Genomic DNA, 14527 nt, shown 5'->3' with positions numbered 1-14527 from the left:
ATGGCCCATCAGGTATGTCTGTCTGTCTGTCGATCTGTTGTCCTGTTCATCTATCTATAATCATGTGCCTATCGTACTCTAAGAGATCGAAAGGGATGAAATCCTTCACTTCTTTAATTTTCGGAAATAATTCTTCAAAACACACAAATCAGACATGTTTTATTGGCTTTATTTTGGTTTATTTATTGTCATCGTTTCCGAGCGTGAAAACCATTAAAGCTTTTTATTTAATCGTATTGTTTGCGTTCAAGAGTTTATCTCAAGCAAGTTCAAACTGATTGCATGTATAACAGACAAAACACCGAAACCAAAGAAAGAAAAGCTATTTTCTGAAACAATCAGAAATTCAGTACATACCAAGTGAAATACTTTAACAGATAGTTACCCAGAATAATGTCATTTTCATATTATTTTCACCTATATATCCCTGTAAGTATTGACTTTTATTCATTTACCTAAGTATTTGTTGAAGAGATTTTTCATTTTTACTTCTGGGCTAGTGATACTCATAGCATTACATATTTATTCATTAATCGAATTGATTCTCATAATTTTACGCCAATTTTCTCTTTTCTGGTTGTAACTGATCCACCTGGTGTCGATCGATTATATTATTATTAAATCATTTTATCCTTCGATCATTTTTTGTATTTTTTCTTTGTTCAAATATGCATACAATTTCAAAGTAAAATTTTTGATGATGGACAATGAATACTTGCTGCTTGGCAAACCCTGAAGGCGAGGACGTGCTCAAACGTTGGAAAAGCGAAACCAAATTAATTATGTAAAATAGCCCAAATAATTATTATCCACGAACTTGTCGCATATAATTCTATATATTTCACTTTAGCTTCAAGTAAATTAATTATGCCTCCTATGAAAATAATAGGTAACAGTCAAATCTAACCATATATGTATAATAAGTTCTTTTATACCAGTGGTGTATATAGCTAATATTATCAGGAGGGGGGCCGAGGCGGTTACCCCATAGAATAGTAAGATTAGATAAAATATTTTAATTGGGATTAAAATTCAAAGGCTAATTTTGCGCCTAGTCTCCCTATTAATAATATTAATTTTGGGGGTGCCCGAGCCCCCTGCCCCCTTCCTATATACGCCCCTGTTTGTTACAGTTTCTTTGGAATACATATAGTGTTACTGAAGCTCTTCGGTTTGAGCGCTTAGCTTATTTTCTACTTTTTAAATATCCTTTGCATATGTTCAAACCCACCTTTATTGTTCTTGATCAAGAATCAATGATTATAATCAGGAAAAAAACATATTTCGAGATTTGAATATTCTTGAAAATCAAAATAGCCGAGGAAAACTTTACCGCATGTGAAAATTTGTTAAAAATACTCGAAAAACAGCTGGTGGTTTTTCAGTGTGTAAATTTTTTTTGAGTTCATGGAATTGCTCCAACCCGGGCCAATTTGAATAATGAATAATTTTAAACATCGTTAGTGGCTAAAATGATAATATAAATGCATTTTGAGTGTCGGTTGAAAAACACTTTTTCATACAAGACTATTCAAATCATAAAATGTTATTTAATTCTGCATTATTTTTTAAATGAAAATAATATACATAAAATATGAGAACCTAATTAAAGAAAAATTTACAGTAAAATAACTATATGAATTCTCCATTTTCTACTCTCAAAGAAGCCAGGTAGGAAGGAACGGTAGAAGTCTTGAAAATTTTTGAACAGTACCATGGAAAGCTGTCATGAAGTTTTCAAATGCTGCTTCAATTTTTGCCAAGCACTCCATCAATACTTTCACAAATTCTTCTACGGCAACACCAATATGAACAACGGCCTGAAATAACAAATTGCTTGATATGGTGTAGAGGAAGGAGAATAATTTGTCATATAACTTTTTAGCTACAATTGAGACCAAAAAAAATACTTTAATAGTTTTAAAAACCTGACAGATGTCAACCATTCCGAATCTCACGCGCTCAGATGTAAGTAGGTATAGTTTTCGACATTCCATTCACATATCTGCTGGACTAATCTATTGCTGTCATATATGGACTATGGACTGGCCCTATAAGGGTAAATGAATAGTTGCGAAAAAATTTAAGGGGCGCTTCTTTGTGAAAAATGATGTGGCAACACCAGCAAAATTTTTGTATTGTCCCACAAAATGTCTGCCCAATTTTACTTCTGTCAGTTGTCACTTGTCCACTTGTGCCGGAAACAGCCTATTATTATCTCATTTCAAATGTCATTACCAGTACCAATATATTTTAGCATCGTAGAATTTCAAATTAAGCAGTATGCCATACCTTGGATAAAAGTCAACGGTTTATGCCATTATAATGTGGTATAAAACTATTTATTGTCTGGACTGAAAATGTGCAGATGATTATGAAATTGGACAAATCGAATTAATCAAAACTCTTGATTTCCAAACTACTTATCACCTCGATTCTTCGTAAATAACTTGAACTAAAGGAAAACAGCAAAATCAAACTGCTTGGTTGGTCTGTGACTACAGATGGTAAGAAAAATCCGATAAACAATTGTCACATTTCAAATTTAGATGAAATATTTGTCCAAAAACGCAGAAAGTATATAAAACATTTCACTATGCCATTAAATATAAGTAGTACATTGCTTATTTTATCATGATCATGAATACATCTCTAAAAATTTTACTATAAATTGTCTAAGATTCTGACGTAAGAATACATATTCTTAGAATTATTTCACTCATTTTAATTTGCTATTATGCAAAGATTATAGAGTAGAAAGATAGGAAACGAAGCGACTAAAATGATGTGAGCGCCATCTATGTTTCAAATGTGTTTTTAAGGCCCTAAGACTGGTTAAAATTTCAATTAGAGGGACATTTGGAATTTTGCGAAATGTCAGAGTCATATGGCCGTTTTGATCAAACAGGTTTTGAATGTCTTGATTCTCGTATCCATAAACAACCTCGTATCGCCTTTTGTTTTTCAAGCCCGTTCTAGTTGCTGATTATTGAAATTTTTGTCTAATTTCTTGGCGAAAACTTCAGAATATCGTTCGAAAATTATTGTAAGGTGAAGAACTGTGGATCAAATAAAACGAATTTACTAAGGAAAATGGGAATGTAAGTATTAAAACTGGTAACATGTGACTCGGTCATTCATCGATTTTTATTTTCAGTGCTACGAAGTGGATACAATTTTCAGCGTAAAGGCCTGCAAACACTACTGACTACACCATGTGTGCAATGAACATGTTATTACTGCAATGCCAAGTGGAGGAGTTTTAGAAAAATATTTTTATTTTATAGAGCAGAGGCAAAAAGGGAAAATATAATTATATTTCCTTCTATCAATAGACAAACCCTTTGATACTTACCTTAGCTTCACATGCGCTTATAACTAGTAATGAAACAGCCAATATAATGTATAATCGCATTTCTGAAAAATAAATTATTCCATATAACGAGAAATTATTTTTATCAATATTTCGAACTGTAGGATATTCTTCACTTACTGAAACAATCTCGAAAAAATACCTCCTGATATCAAGTTTCTATAATTTCAAGGAGTTAATGAATTTGAAGCGGTTGACCAAAAACAAAATAATATTTATCGTTTACAATAAATTCTGCAAACAATTATTTATTTATGGTTCAATTTGATGGATCGTATAATATAACTTTCCTGTACTTATTTCTATTGAAAATTCATTTCGGAGGTAAGAAAAATATAGGTAAAATTCAATCATAGCAGAATCCATCAATGTTGTAAACCGATAATAGTAAGTATGCTGTTTGACGTTTAATATGTGAATGTATCAAAAAATAAAAGTTGTTTTAGTATCCAATCAAATTATAGAATGAGACGTGTTCTTCGAAAAAATCAACTTCACTCTCAACTTGTAGCAAATTGTATCTCTTCTGTTCAAGAATGATGCAAAAATTGCTTGAGTGATTTTGATGAACTTCCACTTAATTCTGCTGAGAAATAAGAATAGAAGAACGCTCTATAACTTAGCAGTAACATTTGGGTTATTTTGATGAGAAAAAAATAGGTTAAATAATTCGAATATTTGAAATGTTTACGTTTTCCCGAAAACATTTTATATTTTTTTATTCTGAAAAAAAACAGCAAGGAAATTAAATAGCAATATTTGAAGATAAAACCCTGAAATTACAAACGTGAAAAAAGCATTCTCTCTGAGGTTTCTATATGCTATGCCATTAATAATTTTTTTATATATTTAATTTTTTTAAATATTCAGTCAGTAATGTATTTTATAAACAAAATCGGACGCCACGATGTAATTGAAAACTTAAGTTCAGAAAATCTAGCCTTCTTTACTAGGAATATTATAAGTTTAATTGTTTTAGCTTCCTCAAATATTGTATTAATATTTCATTGAAAATAGTTTTTCTCCACTTCCTTCTGATTTTATCACGATCAACCAGATTTCACTGAAACGATTCGACAATAAAAAAATTTATTACATAACTATGAAGTAAAAATATAGGTACAATATGTTAATTTGAACATTTGGCAAGATAATTTAGTCTTATTTAAATCAGTCATTGGTAAATATTCAACTATTCGATGTGTTCTGCGATTGTTCTCCTTTATGCTTATTGAATACCGGAAAAACTTTTTTTTGCGCTGCAGAAGATGGAGTAGTTGTTCCTGTAAATCTCTGCACTGCATACTCTCTAAGTTTCCTTATAGCTGGTCTAGAGTGCTGTACAAGATTATTTAAAGCGTTCAAAGTTGAAATGGGTATCTGAAAATATGATATGAGCTCTATTAATATCGTTGAGAAATTAAATCATATAGTTTTCAAATTGGTGCATGAAAAATTTTTGATTCTGAGAGAATTCAATGAAATTAAATGAATGCAGATATCAAAATTGATTGTCTTTTTCTTTGAAAACTCTGTCAAACTTCCTCAGCCAAGGGAAACTAAATATTTTGTATACACCAATATACTCCTAAAGTTTCCACCTCTCACCTGTTTCCAGAATAACCCTAACTATGATCAAAATCAATTTTGCAACCTATATACAGTTCTCCTACTTACATTTCAAATCTTTGCCCTTATTACTTTCGTCATATCAAGTCTGAAGATGTAAATCCCTTGGTCAATGTTTTTCTGTATGCAAAAATTTAGAATGTTCAATTAGTTTTTTTCTAATTAGTTCGAATATGTCTGCTAAAAACAAATTTAACAATTTCGATTTCGAAAAACTGAAGATAGAGGAGGAAACATGAACTTAATATAGAAACAAGCTGTAATCAAGTTTAAACCGTAAGGAAAAGAACTGTCGAAGAACTATGTTGATGAGAAGGCGTCGGCATCATAAGAAAAATAAAGTTCATATAACAAACAAAAATAGAAAGATAAAATAATGAAACTAATGGTGAAACTTACATTGAAAAGGCTGTCTATAAGTTGAGACCTTTGCTCTGTAGCATCCGTTTGTCTCTTTCCCCTGGCTTCGTTATTCACGACAGCCAATTGATAATCGTATTGATTCTCTTCAGGATAAGTTATCTGTTCCAGAGCCTTAGGAGGATCCATAAGTCCAACTATCTGTAGTGACTGCGCAGTGATTACGGTAAAAAGGAGCAACCACACAATTCTGTCCAAGATGTATACTATCAACTGGAAAATGTGAATTTGTAGTGTTCAGAAGAAAAGTTCGACGAGAATTTACATATACAGGGTCTGTAAACAAATGTGAAAGAAGGAAAAGAAACTCTCGACTTAATTATTTCAGAATATAGGAAGAAATATCGGGTGAAAAGTCTTCTTTTTGGTCTCAGATAGAGTTCTCTATTGAGTACTGCCAAGCTTTCGGCCATTTGCATGGCCATCCTCAGGGAATCAGAGGTATGTACGATACTTCAATAAATTGAAACAATAAAATCTTACATTCAAATTGAACACAACCTTTTCAAGAAAGTCGGAATAGCAGCCAAGGAAAATACATTTGTTCATCCAAAACCTCGTATCAGTGAACAGTCCAAAATTTGAAACCACGAAACGAAATTTGAAAAATCTTTGGTCGATATCGAAAAAAAATTATAGGAACTACCCCTACTTATTTTCATTGAGGAATCATCTCGCTAAGTCCTTCGCATTTGTTTACAGACACCCTGTACCTATATAAACTCTCAGCCTTCACACACAATGTGAACATTGAGAAGGAAACTGATTTTTTTGGAGAAGCCAGAGAATTTCAAAGGACCACCATTAGTATTAGAGTTTACAGAAAACCAACTGGAGCTCCTTCACTGTCAAGGCCCTAAGCAACTCCTTCTGATCAAACATGATCACACGCCCAACCACAGCCTTCTTAAACTAAATAAAGACGGCTGTATTTTCTGATAGGTTTTCTTCAAAAAGCGTTTTGCAAGAAATTTTATGATATTTGGTTTTATTGATAAAATTATTTGGGACAGAGAGATATTTGAATGGAGGGTTCCTTTTCAGACATTGAAAAAAATTATTTGATACGCAAAATAATACACAAATTAAGAGGCATTTCAAATTATCTTACATCAATTTCCTACATCATAGTTTAATGCGGGAGTTTTTTTTAGAAAATTCTTCTTACTTCGCAGCTTAAACAACGCGATAAATAAGAGATATTTATTTATTTTTTCTATAATTTTCAAATTTTAATGAAATGATTCCTGATGGTAGAAGCTAGAACTAGTATTGTTGAATAACTGCTGTCGATTATCGTACCAATTTTCATAGAATCATCCCCAGTTTTCGAGTTAGGAAAAAAACAAACGTAAGCTGTGAAAACTATTTTATTTTCTTGTCGATTCTATTTTTGTATTTTGATTTTCTAATAACCAACTTATAATAACTTCATCCTCATTAAAACGTTATTTGTCTGAATACAATATTGATAAGTAAAAACATGAATTGAGTATTCGATATTAGGTACCTATTCACCAGTTGAATATTCTACCTGTAAATCAACCCCTCTTGTTTTCGAAATTGTAAGACTCTGAACTGTGCTATTGTAGTTCCACTTCGATATCAGCTAATCAGCTCATATTATTAAGGGAATGATACAAAAAAATTTGGATCTGACAAATATAATTAAATAATAAAAACAAATAAAACCGTAGTATTGCAAAAACATTATTTACTCACTTTGCTCATCTTGATTTAATCCTCTTTTCTGCTCCGAAGTACACAAAAAAAAGTATTTGTAAAAAAATATACGAAGGGAGAAATACTCTAAATGCAAAATTAAATGGTTAGTAATTGAATCTCAGAACTGATCGCGGAGTCTGATATGACTGTACCACCAGTAGGATATGTCAATAAATAAAAACCTTTCTCTCGGTTAGTACTCTCTACCACTTTCACATTTCTCTCCAACCTACCCGGTAGTATGGGAGGATGTATCAGACAGTGCCATAAGATATGCAAAAGACATGAAATGACGAATTGTGTAATAAAATAATAATGTTAGAACACTTAATTTTTTGTGGACTACCATTGGGGTGTATAGTCATATGCTCATATAGGTATACAACGACAGTATGAAAAATGACTATCGGTTACTTTCCTGAATTTTTGTTATGTTGTAAGGCCGTTGGCAAAAAGTATCAGAGTGGCAAAGAATATCAATAAGAGCTGATACTCTTCGGCATTAGTTTCGAAGATACAGCTAGGTATATACCTACCTGTATGTTCCTTTATGTATGGATTTCGACTTGAATTTTCAATATCCATAACTTTATAGGATGGGAGCTCCGATTTTGATGAAATTTCGTGGCCTTGTTTACTTCTAATAACCCTTTGAATGATTACGGAAGTAATCAGTTAAGAACAAGGAAAATTAAAATTTCATTCGATTAAATCTAAACAAATCAGTTTGGGTTCTCTTATGAGAATTGAGGATTCAATTTGGGGGGTGAACTTCCCTGATTTTGATCGACATTGGCATTGTTTTTTTTTTTATATCGACTGGTTAGAAAAGTGGGTTGCTTTGAGCCCTTTTCTTAATTTCTGATAGGGGAGAACATTGAATTGATGTGGCTGTTACTGGCTGAAAATCCATAATTGAACTAGAAACAGAGTTAAGTTCTAGGTAAAAATTAAGTCGTTCCAATTATTCTTCTGAAATTTATTCAGTACCTAATTTTTCTTCGAATTTCCAAGTAGTAATCCGAAATAGTTTCCTAGAAATTAATGCATTTATCATAAAGGCCGCTTTCTCTCTCACTAAGGAAGGAAACTCAAATGTGTAATGCTCAATAATGTCAAGTGCATTTCGCTTTCAGTACCAGAGTCTGCACTTAAAAATTCAATACAAATTGTAATCGGAATACTTGGGCAACCAGTTCCTGATTCAACGGCCCAACTGCTGTGAGTTGATTCGATTTTGATTCATTAGTCGAATATCCAGAATATCTTCAAATAAATTTCAAAGTAGTTTTCTTTCGAACATATAGCCTTTATTACAATTATAAATATATTCCTCTATTTTTTATCAACAATAAAACACCTAACAGAATTTCAAATATATTAATTTTGCCCCTCCCCCAAAAATCACTCCTGGAACAACCACTGGTATGTATAAAATATGTGTTATGTTTCTTCGTATTTTTAAGAGCAAATAAGAAAGCGTTCTGTCGTTTTCCGGGAAAAGCTGATTAAGTTCATGTGGGAATGAAAGATGAAGAAGATTAAAAAAGCAAGAAACTTCATCACATCACTAGACTAACTTTCATTCTGGGCTTCAGAAAAAAAATACATCACATGCAAATTCTGGCCTGACTTTCAGTCAGATTGAGATTTTTTGCGTTGAATAGAATATTTTAGAATTGGTACTGTTCTGAGTTCTGGGTTTTAAAACTTATTATGACCACATGACCCAAGAAATCTCACCAGGCTGGGGTTTTAGCTAGCTATTATTTTGATACGGAGTTTTGTATAGTGAAACAGTGTCATTTCTTTATGTGTCACTTACTTTATAAAAACATAAGGAAATTTTTACTGAAAATAATGAAATCTTTATTAATGTGTGAAGGAACTCAAGGTGGAGTGTAGATAGAGGAGATCTTTCCTCTATCTACAATGGGGGAATAAGTTTTATGCAACCCATCATACAATAAATCCTTTTGAGTGATGCAGAGGTTAATCTTTGGTAATGGTAATGCAACTCAAATGCACTCAAAGGTAATATTTATTACCTGTTGTATTCATCATATTTGATAGATATGACCACGAAAAAAAAAAGACTATGAATAGATATATGATATGTAGATGATACATTGATACATATTTTATTCAACAACAAGAGAATTTGATGAATGCATCAATCAACGTTCAAATGAAAGATTTTCTTAAATTCACATAAAATGTAAAACATAGTGTTTCTATGTTCCCATTTAAAAAAGGTATAATAATGATAAGTAAAATATCAATATCTCTACTTATGATATTTCAGATATTTCATCGATATTGTATGACCTTCATAGATAAACCATCAGCTAGTGGAAATATTGATATTTTTTTGGTTTTGAGGAAGAGATGAAGGAATGAAATTCCTTTTTTAATTTTATTCTCAACTTTCAAAATTCCAAAATGACATTTATGTAACCTGTAAGATAATGGGCTAACTTTTTTAACAAATCATCGTTCATGGTTCAAATTCCCGAACTGGAGTGGGGAACCAGTTACCTAGAGAAATACTGGTAGATAACGATAATGGAGAATAAATATTAGAGTACTTTCCAATTGGAGGTCATTCCAAGAGCATCGAGGTTCTGGAAATATCTATTGCGGTTGACTTAATCTTTTCCCTTGGTTTTCCTTCATAAATTTGAAATCAGTATGTCCGAACCCCAGTGTAAAAAATCCAAGATGTCTAGTGTGAATTCTCTGGAAAAACTGAAAACCCTTACAACGGTGGTAGCGGACACCGGTGATTTCGAAGCAATGAAGAAATTCAAGCCAACAGATGCCACTACCAACCCTTCCTTAATGCTGGCTGCTGCAAATATTGCTCATTACAAACCCCTTATCCAAAAAGCCGTTCATTATGGATTAAAAGTTGGAAGTAATATCGATGAGCAAACAGAAAATGCAATGGATATGTTGTGTGTACTGTTTGGGTTAGAAATTTTGAAAATTGTTCCTGGAAGAGTCTCAACAGAAGTGGATGCCAGATTATCATTCGATAAAGAAGCTAGTATAAAAAAGGCCAGAAAATTGATACAGTTGTATGAGGACCAAGGAATAAATAAGGATCGAGTACTAATTAAGTTGGCCTCTACGTGGGAAGGTATCCAGGCTGCCAAGGAGCTCGAGAAGAAGTATGGAATTCATTGTAATTTAACACTACTGTTTAGTTTTGCACAAGCTGTAGCTTGTGCTGAAGCTGAAGTTACACTCATTTCTCCTTTCGTGGGAAGAATTCTTGATTGGTATGTAGCTAATACTGATAAGAAAACTTACAAAGGAGAAGAAGATCCAGGTGTTCTCTCTGTTACAAAAATTTACAATTATTATAAAAAATTCAATTACAAGACGGTTGTGATGGGAGCTTCATTCCGTAACACCGATGAAATCAGAGCATTAGCAGGCTGTGATTTGTTAACGATAAGTCCAAAACTTCTAGCAGAGTTGGAGGCAAGTAATGCTCCCATTCAAAAGAAATTATGCAAGGAAACGGCTGAACAATCAAATTTGGATAAACTCGAACTTAATGAAGCTAAATTTCGCTGGATGTTGAACGAAGATAAAATGGCCACTGATAAGTTATCTGAAGGCATAAGAAACTTTGCTGCGGACTCTGTTAAGCTGGAGAAACTCATTGTGGAATTACTGTCCGAATCAAAAAAATGATTTTATTTGCAATTTACAATTTTATCATAGATTTTTAGAGAAGTGGTTTATTGGTGTATCAGTTTTTGTAAATACATTATATTTTATACTTGGAAACTAGTTTCAGCAGAAAATGTATATCTCGAATTTTAATAAAAGATTATTTACAAATTTTTCACATTAATTCTCACTCTCTGAGTAAGTGGAAACGCAACCCTTGTTAGTTCCATCAAATTTGAAAGTTATCCACGAAATCAAAGATTTGAGTAAATATTTCATGTAAAACTTGGAAATTCCGCGTTATAAGATGTGTGTAACGAAGAAAAGACAAAAAAATCACAGAATCCTGTTTAATGGAAAAACAATAACTAGTTTTTACATTTTGAATTTAGAAAAAATAATAAACAGTTATAATATAAATATGGTTTAAGTGTCAACTTAAAGAGAAACAAAACAATAATGAATGATACTTAGCAACTATGACTATATCAACCGTTCAAGAATTTTCCATTTTTCCTCGTTTATGATCTGGCTTTTCAATTTCATCATCAGAGCTCTTTCTTTTCAAGTTTTTATTACTATTTATATTTTCCTTTGGTGAAGATGTAGTTTCATCGAAAGAGCTATTCAATATATCCAATAGGTTTGGGGTGTTTGGCTTTGTACCTTTCTGATTTTCTATATCCTCTGTCTTATCGAGTGATTCCTTTGTAGATGTTAACAGGCATTTCTGAACTTCGTCAATCAATGAGCCGAAATCTTCATCTGATGTTTCAGAAATCGGACCACTATTTGCTGAGGATTTCAAATGCTCTATCCCTCCACATCCTTCAGGAATCACTTGCTCACCATCAAGAGTTTCAGTTTCTTTTTCATTTTCATTTGTTACAGATGCTACTTGGTCAGTTTCTGTCAATACTTCTTCTGAATTTTCTCCACAATATTTATTCAGTAACAAGTCAATTTCATCAAAACTATCCTTAGCTTCTATTTTTTCCCCACTGTCTAAAGAAATATTATCATTTTTATTCTCATTTAACTCCTCTTTACCGTCATCATGAATTTCCTCCATTTTTTCATCAATAGATTTTTCAGGAGATTCCTCAACATGATTGCTCAGGTCATTCGAATCATTTCCACCAAATCCTCGAAGACCTATCTCTTCATTCTCTTCATCAACAACTTCAAACCCATCTAAGCTGTCTTTTTCATTTTCAAGATTATCTTTACCTTCCTCAGTGCTCTCATCACAATCTAGTTTTTCAACTGATTCATTTTTACTTGTATTATCATCAATTAAAGCATCTTCAAGTTGGTCTATTTGAGTAAGGACATCATTGAAGTATTCATCTTCAGTTCCTTGAGAATCTGGAATTTTTTCACTCGAATCAGCCTCAACAACTATTGTTTCTGATGAAGAATTTTTTTCCCTCTCATCTTCTGAACTTTCCTCTTCTTTTTGATTACTACTGTTGTCTGCTTTATCGGTGTCTTCATGGTTTTTTTCAGCATTTTCAGGATCTTCAGTATCTTCTTCTTCATTTTTATTGTCACCATTATCTTCATTGTTGATTTCTTCATTATATTCTAGAAGATTTTCATTGTTGCCTTGTTCAACACAGTTCAATTCAAGATTCTCACTGGTATCTTCTTCGCCATTTTCTAAGGAATTTTCTCCTTTATTTTCTACTATCTCCTCTTCTTCAACATTGTTCGAGCAATAATTCTCGTTATCTTTGTTTGATTCATCATCACTTCCATAGTCAAGAGACAATGATATAAGTTCTTCACTGTCTGATTGTTCATCAATATTCTTGGTGTTTTCATCTGACTTTTCCACGTCATCCACTTTTCTTTGTTCGGCAACCATTATACTTCGGATATTTTTGTTTTTACTTTCATCAAACTTATTTCTCTGCTCAAAATCATCACTGCAAACATCATCAGTGATTATAATTGTCGGAGTATCGTTGAAGTGCACTCGTTTCTTTTTCTTAGGTGTAGCTGCCTCTTTAGAAATGATATTCTCGCCTTCTGCTTTGCAAGTCACAACATCTTCAGGGGACTCGACTGCTGGCAATTTCATTCTTTCCACCATTACTACAAGTTTGTATTTAGACAGTTCTTCTTTAGAGGATGATATGGACTTTTGTTTATCTTTTGACACTGCTGTATTTTTTTTCTCTTTCGAGGAAAATATATTTTTAATTGACTTGATCTTTATGGGTGGTGTTCGTCTAACTCTTATCATTGGTCTTTGTGATACCAAACTACAAACGTAATTACATTGATCCATCTCTGTGCTTTTATTTTCTAAGTTATTCATTTTTACAAATGGTATGAAGTTATACATTTTCTTATCTTTCTTATATTCATCCTTGATACGAATATTAGAATTGCAGAGGGGGGAAAAATTTAAAATATTTGAGAGATTATATCCTGTCAGTTCGTTCTTTGTGTAAACTGCATTCTTTTGAATATCCTCTTTCAAGTTTTTTGATTCCTCATCCAGTAACTCTTCAAGATTCTTACTCCTCCTCCTTTTTTTACCCTGAATTGGAGTAGAATGAACACCATATATTGTACTTGATTCGATGGGATTACTTGAAGTAGGTTCCTCAGTTTTTCTTTCATAGGAAGTTGAGGCTACTGATTCTACTTGTGAATTAATTCGAGCTTCATGGAAGGATTTCCTTCGTGATATTGGACCTCTTTGCTTTGGTGTATGGTTTTCTTGGTCATCCTTCTGAGACTGTAAGAAAATGAATTTTTTTGAACGCATGTTATACATTTATCACAAAAATTTGGACACAAATGTAGGCAGAGTTGGTAATGTGTCCAATTGACATGACTACTCACCAATTTAAGCAAACAGAAATCCTTGAGTATATGTCTAATTTCGATTAGAAAAAAACAACTGGCACAGAGTAGAACTCTTTTTTCTTCAGAAATCCATGGCTTGCACTTATTCAAAACTGCTGAATCTGTTGTTGAGAAAACTTCAATAGTTTCTTTACACAATTCACATTTTCCACTTGTTTCTATTTCTTCATTATCAGTCCTATGTAGGAAGTAATCCTTCTTTGAATTTATTAATGTAATATGATAAATACATGTTGTACAAAAACTGAGGTTAGGTTTCGATTGCTGAAAAGTAATATATCAGAAGAACTCATAATATTTGCAAGTCTTTCGTGTAATCTTCTAGGATTGAAGATTAAACTACTTTAAATAGTTGCTAACATTAAAACTATCCTCATATACAAAACTTACATTTGGAATAATAAACTCATTTTGGAAGTGACTCCATATAAGATTTTGATATTTCTCAGAATCTTCGGAATTTAAAACTAAACTTTTAGATCTACAAATTCCACAAACTCCCGTATGTAATTCCATCCTTATCCATGTACCTATGAGTTTTCGATATAATTCACATATATTTCATTTAGACTGCGATAACATTTCAGCATTAAAATTTCCTCTCCAAGTAATGCGTATAAAAACAGTTTTTGGAAATATTCGAATATTTTTAACTTTTATGTACACAAACTTATCAAAAATTCAATGATCAATCATCTACTTCAACTTCATCGACAAACTCGGTGTAGCGGGAAAATCTCAATAATTTGTTCTATGACATTCATAAAAGCGATTTTTTTCATTTCTTCGAAATTTTAAATGTAATGAGGATAA

At 32.2% G+C, this 14527-nt stretch overlaps 3 protein-coding genes and 1 long non-coding RNA gene across 6 annotated transcripts; 2 read left to right on the top strand and 2 right to left on the bottom strand.

Annotated features, from left to right (window-relative positions):
- Positions 1-3692: 3692 nt before the first annotated feature.
- On the top strand, positions 3693-5855 carry LOC123309080. Its single transcript, XR_006537218.1, has 3 exons — positions 3693-3760; positions 5534-5696; positions 5751-5855. It is a non-coding gene; the product is annotated as an uncharacterized LOC123309080 (long non-coding RNA).
- On the bottom strand, positions 4052-7716 carry LOC123309079. Of its 2 annotated transcripts, XM_044891951.1 has the most exons (4): positions 7145-7716; positions 5402-5635; positions 5051-5122; positions 4613-4753 (listed from the first exon to the last, which is right to left on the bottom strand). In XM_044891951.1, the coding sequence occupies exons 1-3, from the start codon at positions 7151-7153 to the stop codon at positions 5054-5056; spliced, it is 312 nt and encodes a 103-aa protein (XP_044747886.1). In that variant the 5' UTR covers positions 7154-7716; the 3' UTR covers positions 4613-4753; positions 5051-5053. The 2 variants fall into 2 exon arrangements, with proteins under 2 accessions (XP_044747884.1, XP_044747886.1); XM_044891949.1 differs by lacking the exon at positions 5051-5122 and having other exon boundaries at positions 4052-4753; positions 7145-7712.
- A 1789-nt stretch (positions 7717-9505) lies between these two features.
- On the top strand, positions 9506-11002 carry LOC123309078 (probable transaldolase). Its single transcript, XM_044891948.1, has one exon. It carries the CDS (start codon positions 9839-9841, stop codon positions 10850-10852), a length of 1014 nt encoding a protein of 337 aa, XP_044747883.1. The 5' UTR covers positions 9506-9838; the 3' UTR covers positions 10853-11002.
- A 163-nt stretch (positions 11003-11165) lies between these two features.
- LOC123309077 (myb-like protein X) lies at positions 11166-14437 on the bottom strand. 2 transcript variants are annotated; one of them, XM_044891946.1, is made up of 3 exons: positions 14105-14437; positions 13691-13978; positions 11166-13583 (listed from the first exon to the last, which is right to left on the bottom strand). In XM_044891946.1, the coding sequence occupies exons 1-3, from the start codon at positions 14228-14230 to the stop codon at positions 11328-11330; spliced, it is 2670 nt and encodes an 889-aa protein (XP_044747881.1). In that variant the 5' UTR covers positions 14231-14437; the 3' UTR covers positions 11166-11327. The 2 variants fall into 2 exon arrangements, with proteins under 2 accessions (XP_044747881.1, XP_044747882.1); XM_044891947.1 differs by having other exon boundaries at positions 13691-13975.
- Between the last annotated feature and the right edge of the window lie 90 nt (positions 14438-14527).

The sequence above is a fragment of the Coccinella septempunctata genome, chromosome 3, assembly GCF_907165205.1.
Source record: "Coccinella septempunctata chromosome 3, icCocSept1.1, whole genome shotgun sequence".
Taxonomy (NCBI): Eukaryota; Metazoa; Arthropoda; class Insecta; order Coleoptera; family Coccinellidae; genus Coccinella; species Coccinella septempunctata.
This window is presented reverse-complemented; position numbering and strand designations above follow the sequence as displayed.

What these genes read in the sequence shown, in the direction of transcription:
- LOC123309077 (XM_044891946.1), bottom strand. Translation starts at nt 14,230, where the DNA reads ATGGAATTACATACGGGAGTTTGTGGAATTTGTAGATCTAAAAGTTTA. An exon ending in ATGAGTTTATTATTCCAAAT is followed by an intron (nt 13,979 to 14,104) that starts GTAAGTTTTGTA and finishes ATTACTTTTCAG; the next exon opens with CAATCGAAACCTAACCTCAG. An exon ending in ATTTCTGTTTGCTTAAATTG is followed by an intron (nt 13,584 to 13,690) that starts GTGAGTAGTCAT and finishes ATTTTCTTACAG; the next exon opens with TCTCAGAAGGATGACCAAGA.
- LOC123309078 (XM_044891948.1), top strand. Translation starts at nt 9,839, where the DNA reads ATGTCCGAACCCCAGTGTAAAAAATCCAAGATGTCTAGTGTGAATTCT.
- LOC123309079 (XM_044891949.1), bottom strand. An exon ending in TTATAGACAGCCTTTTCAAT is followed by an intron (nt 4,754 to 5,401) that starts GTAAGTTTCACC and finishes TCATATTTTCAG; the next exon opens with ATACCCATTTCAACTTTGAA.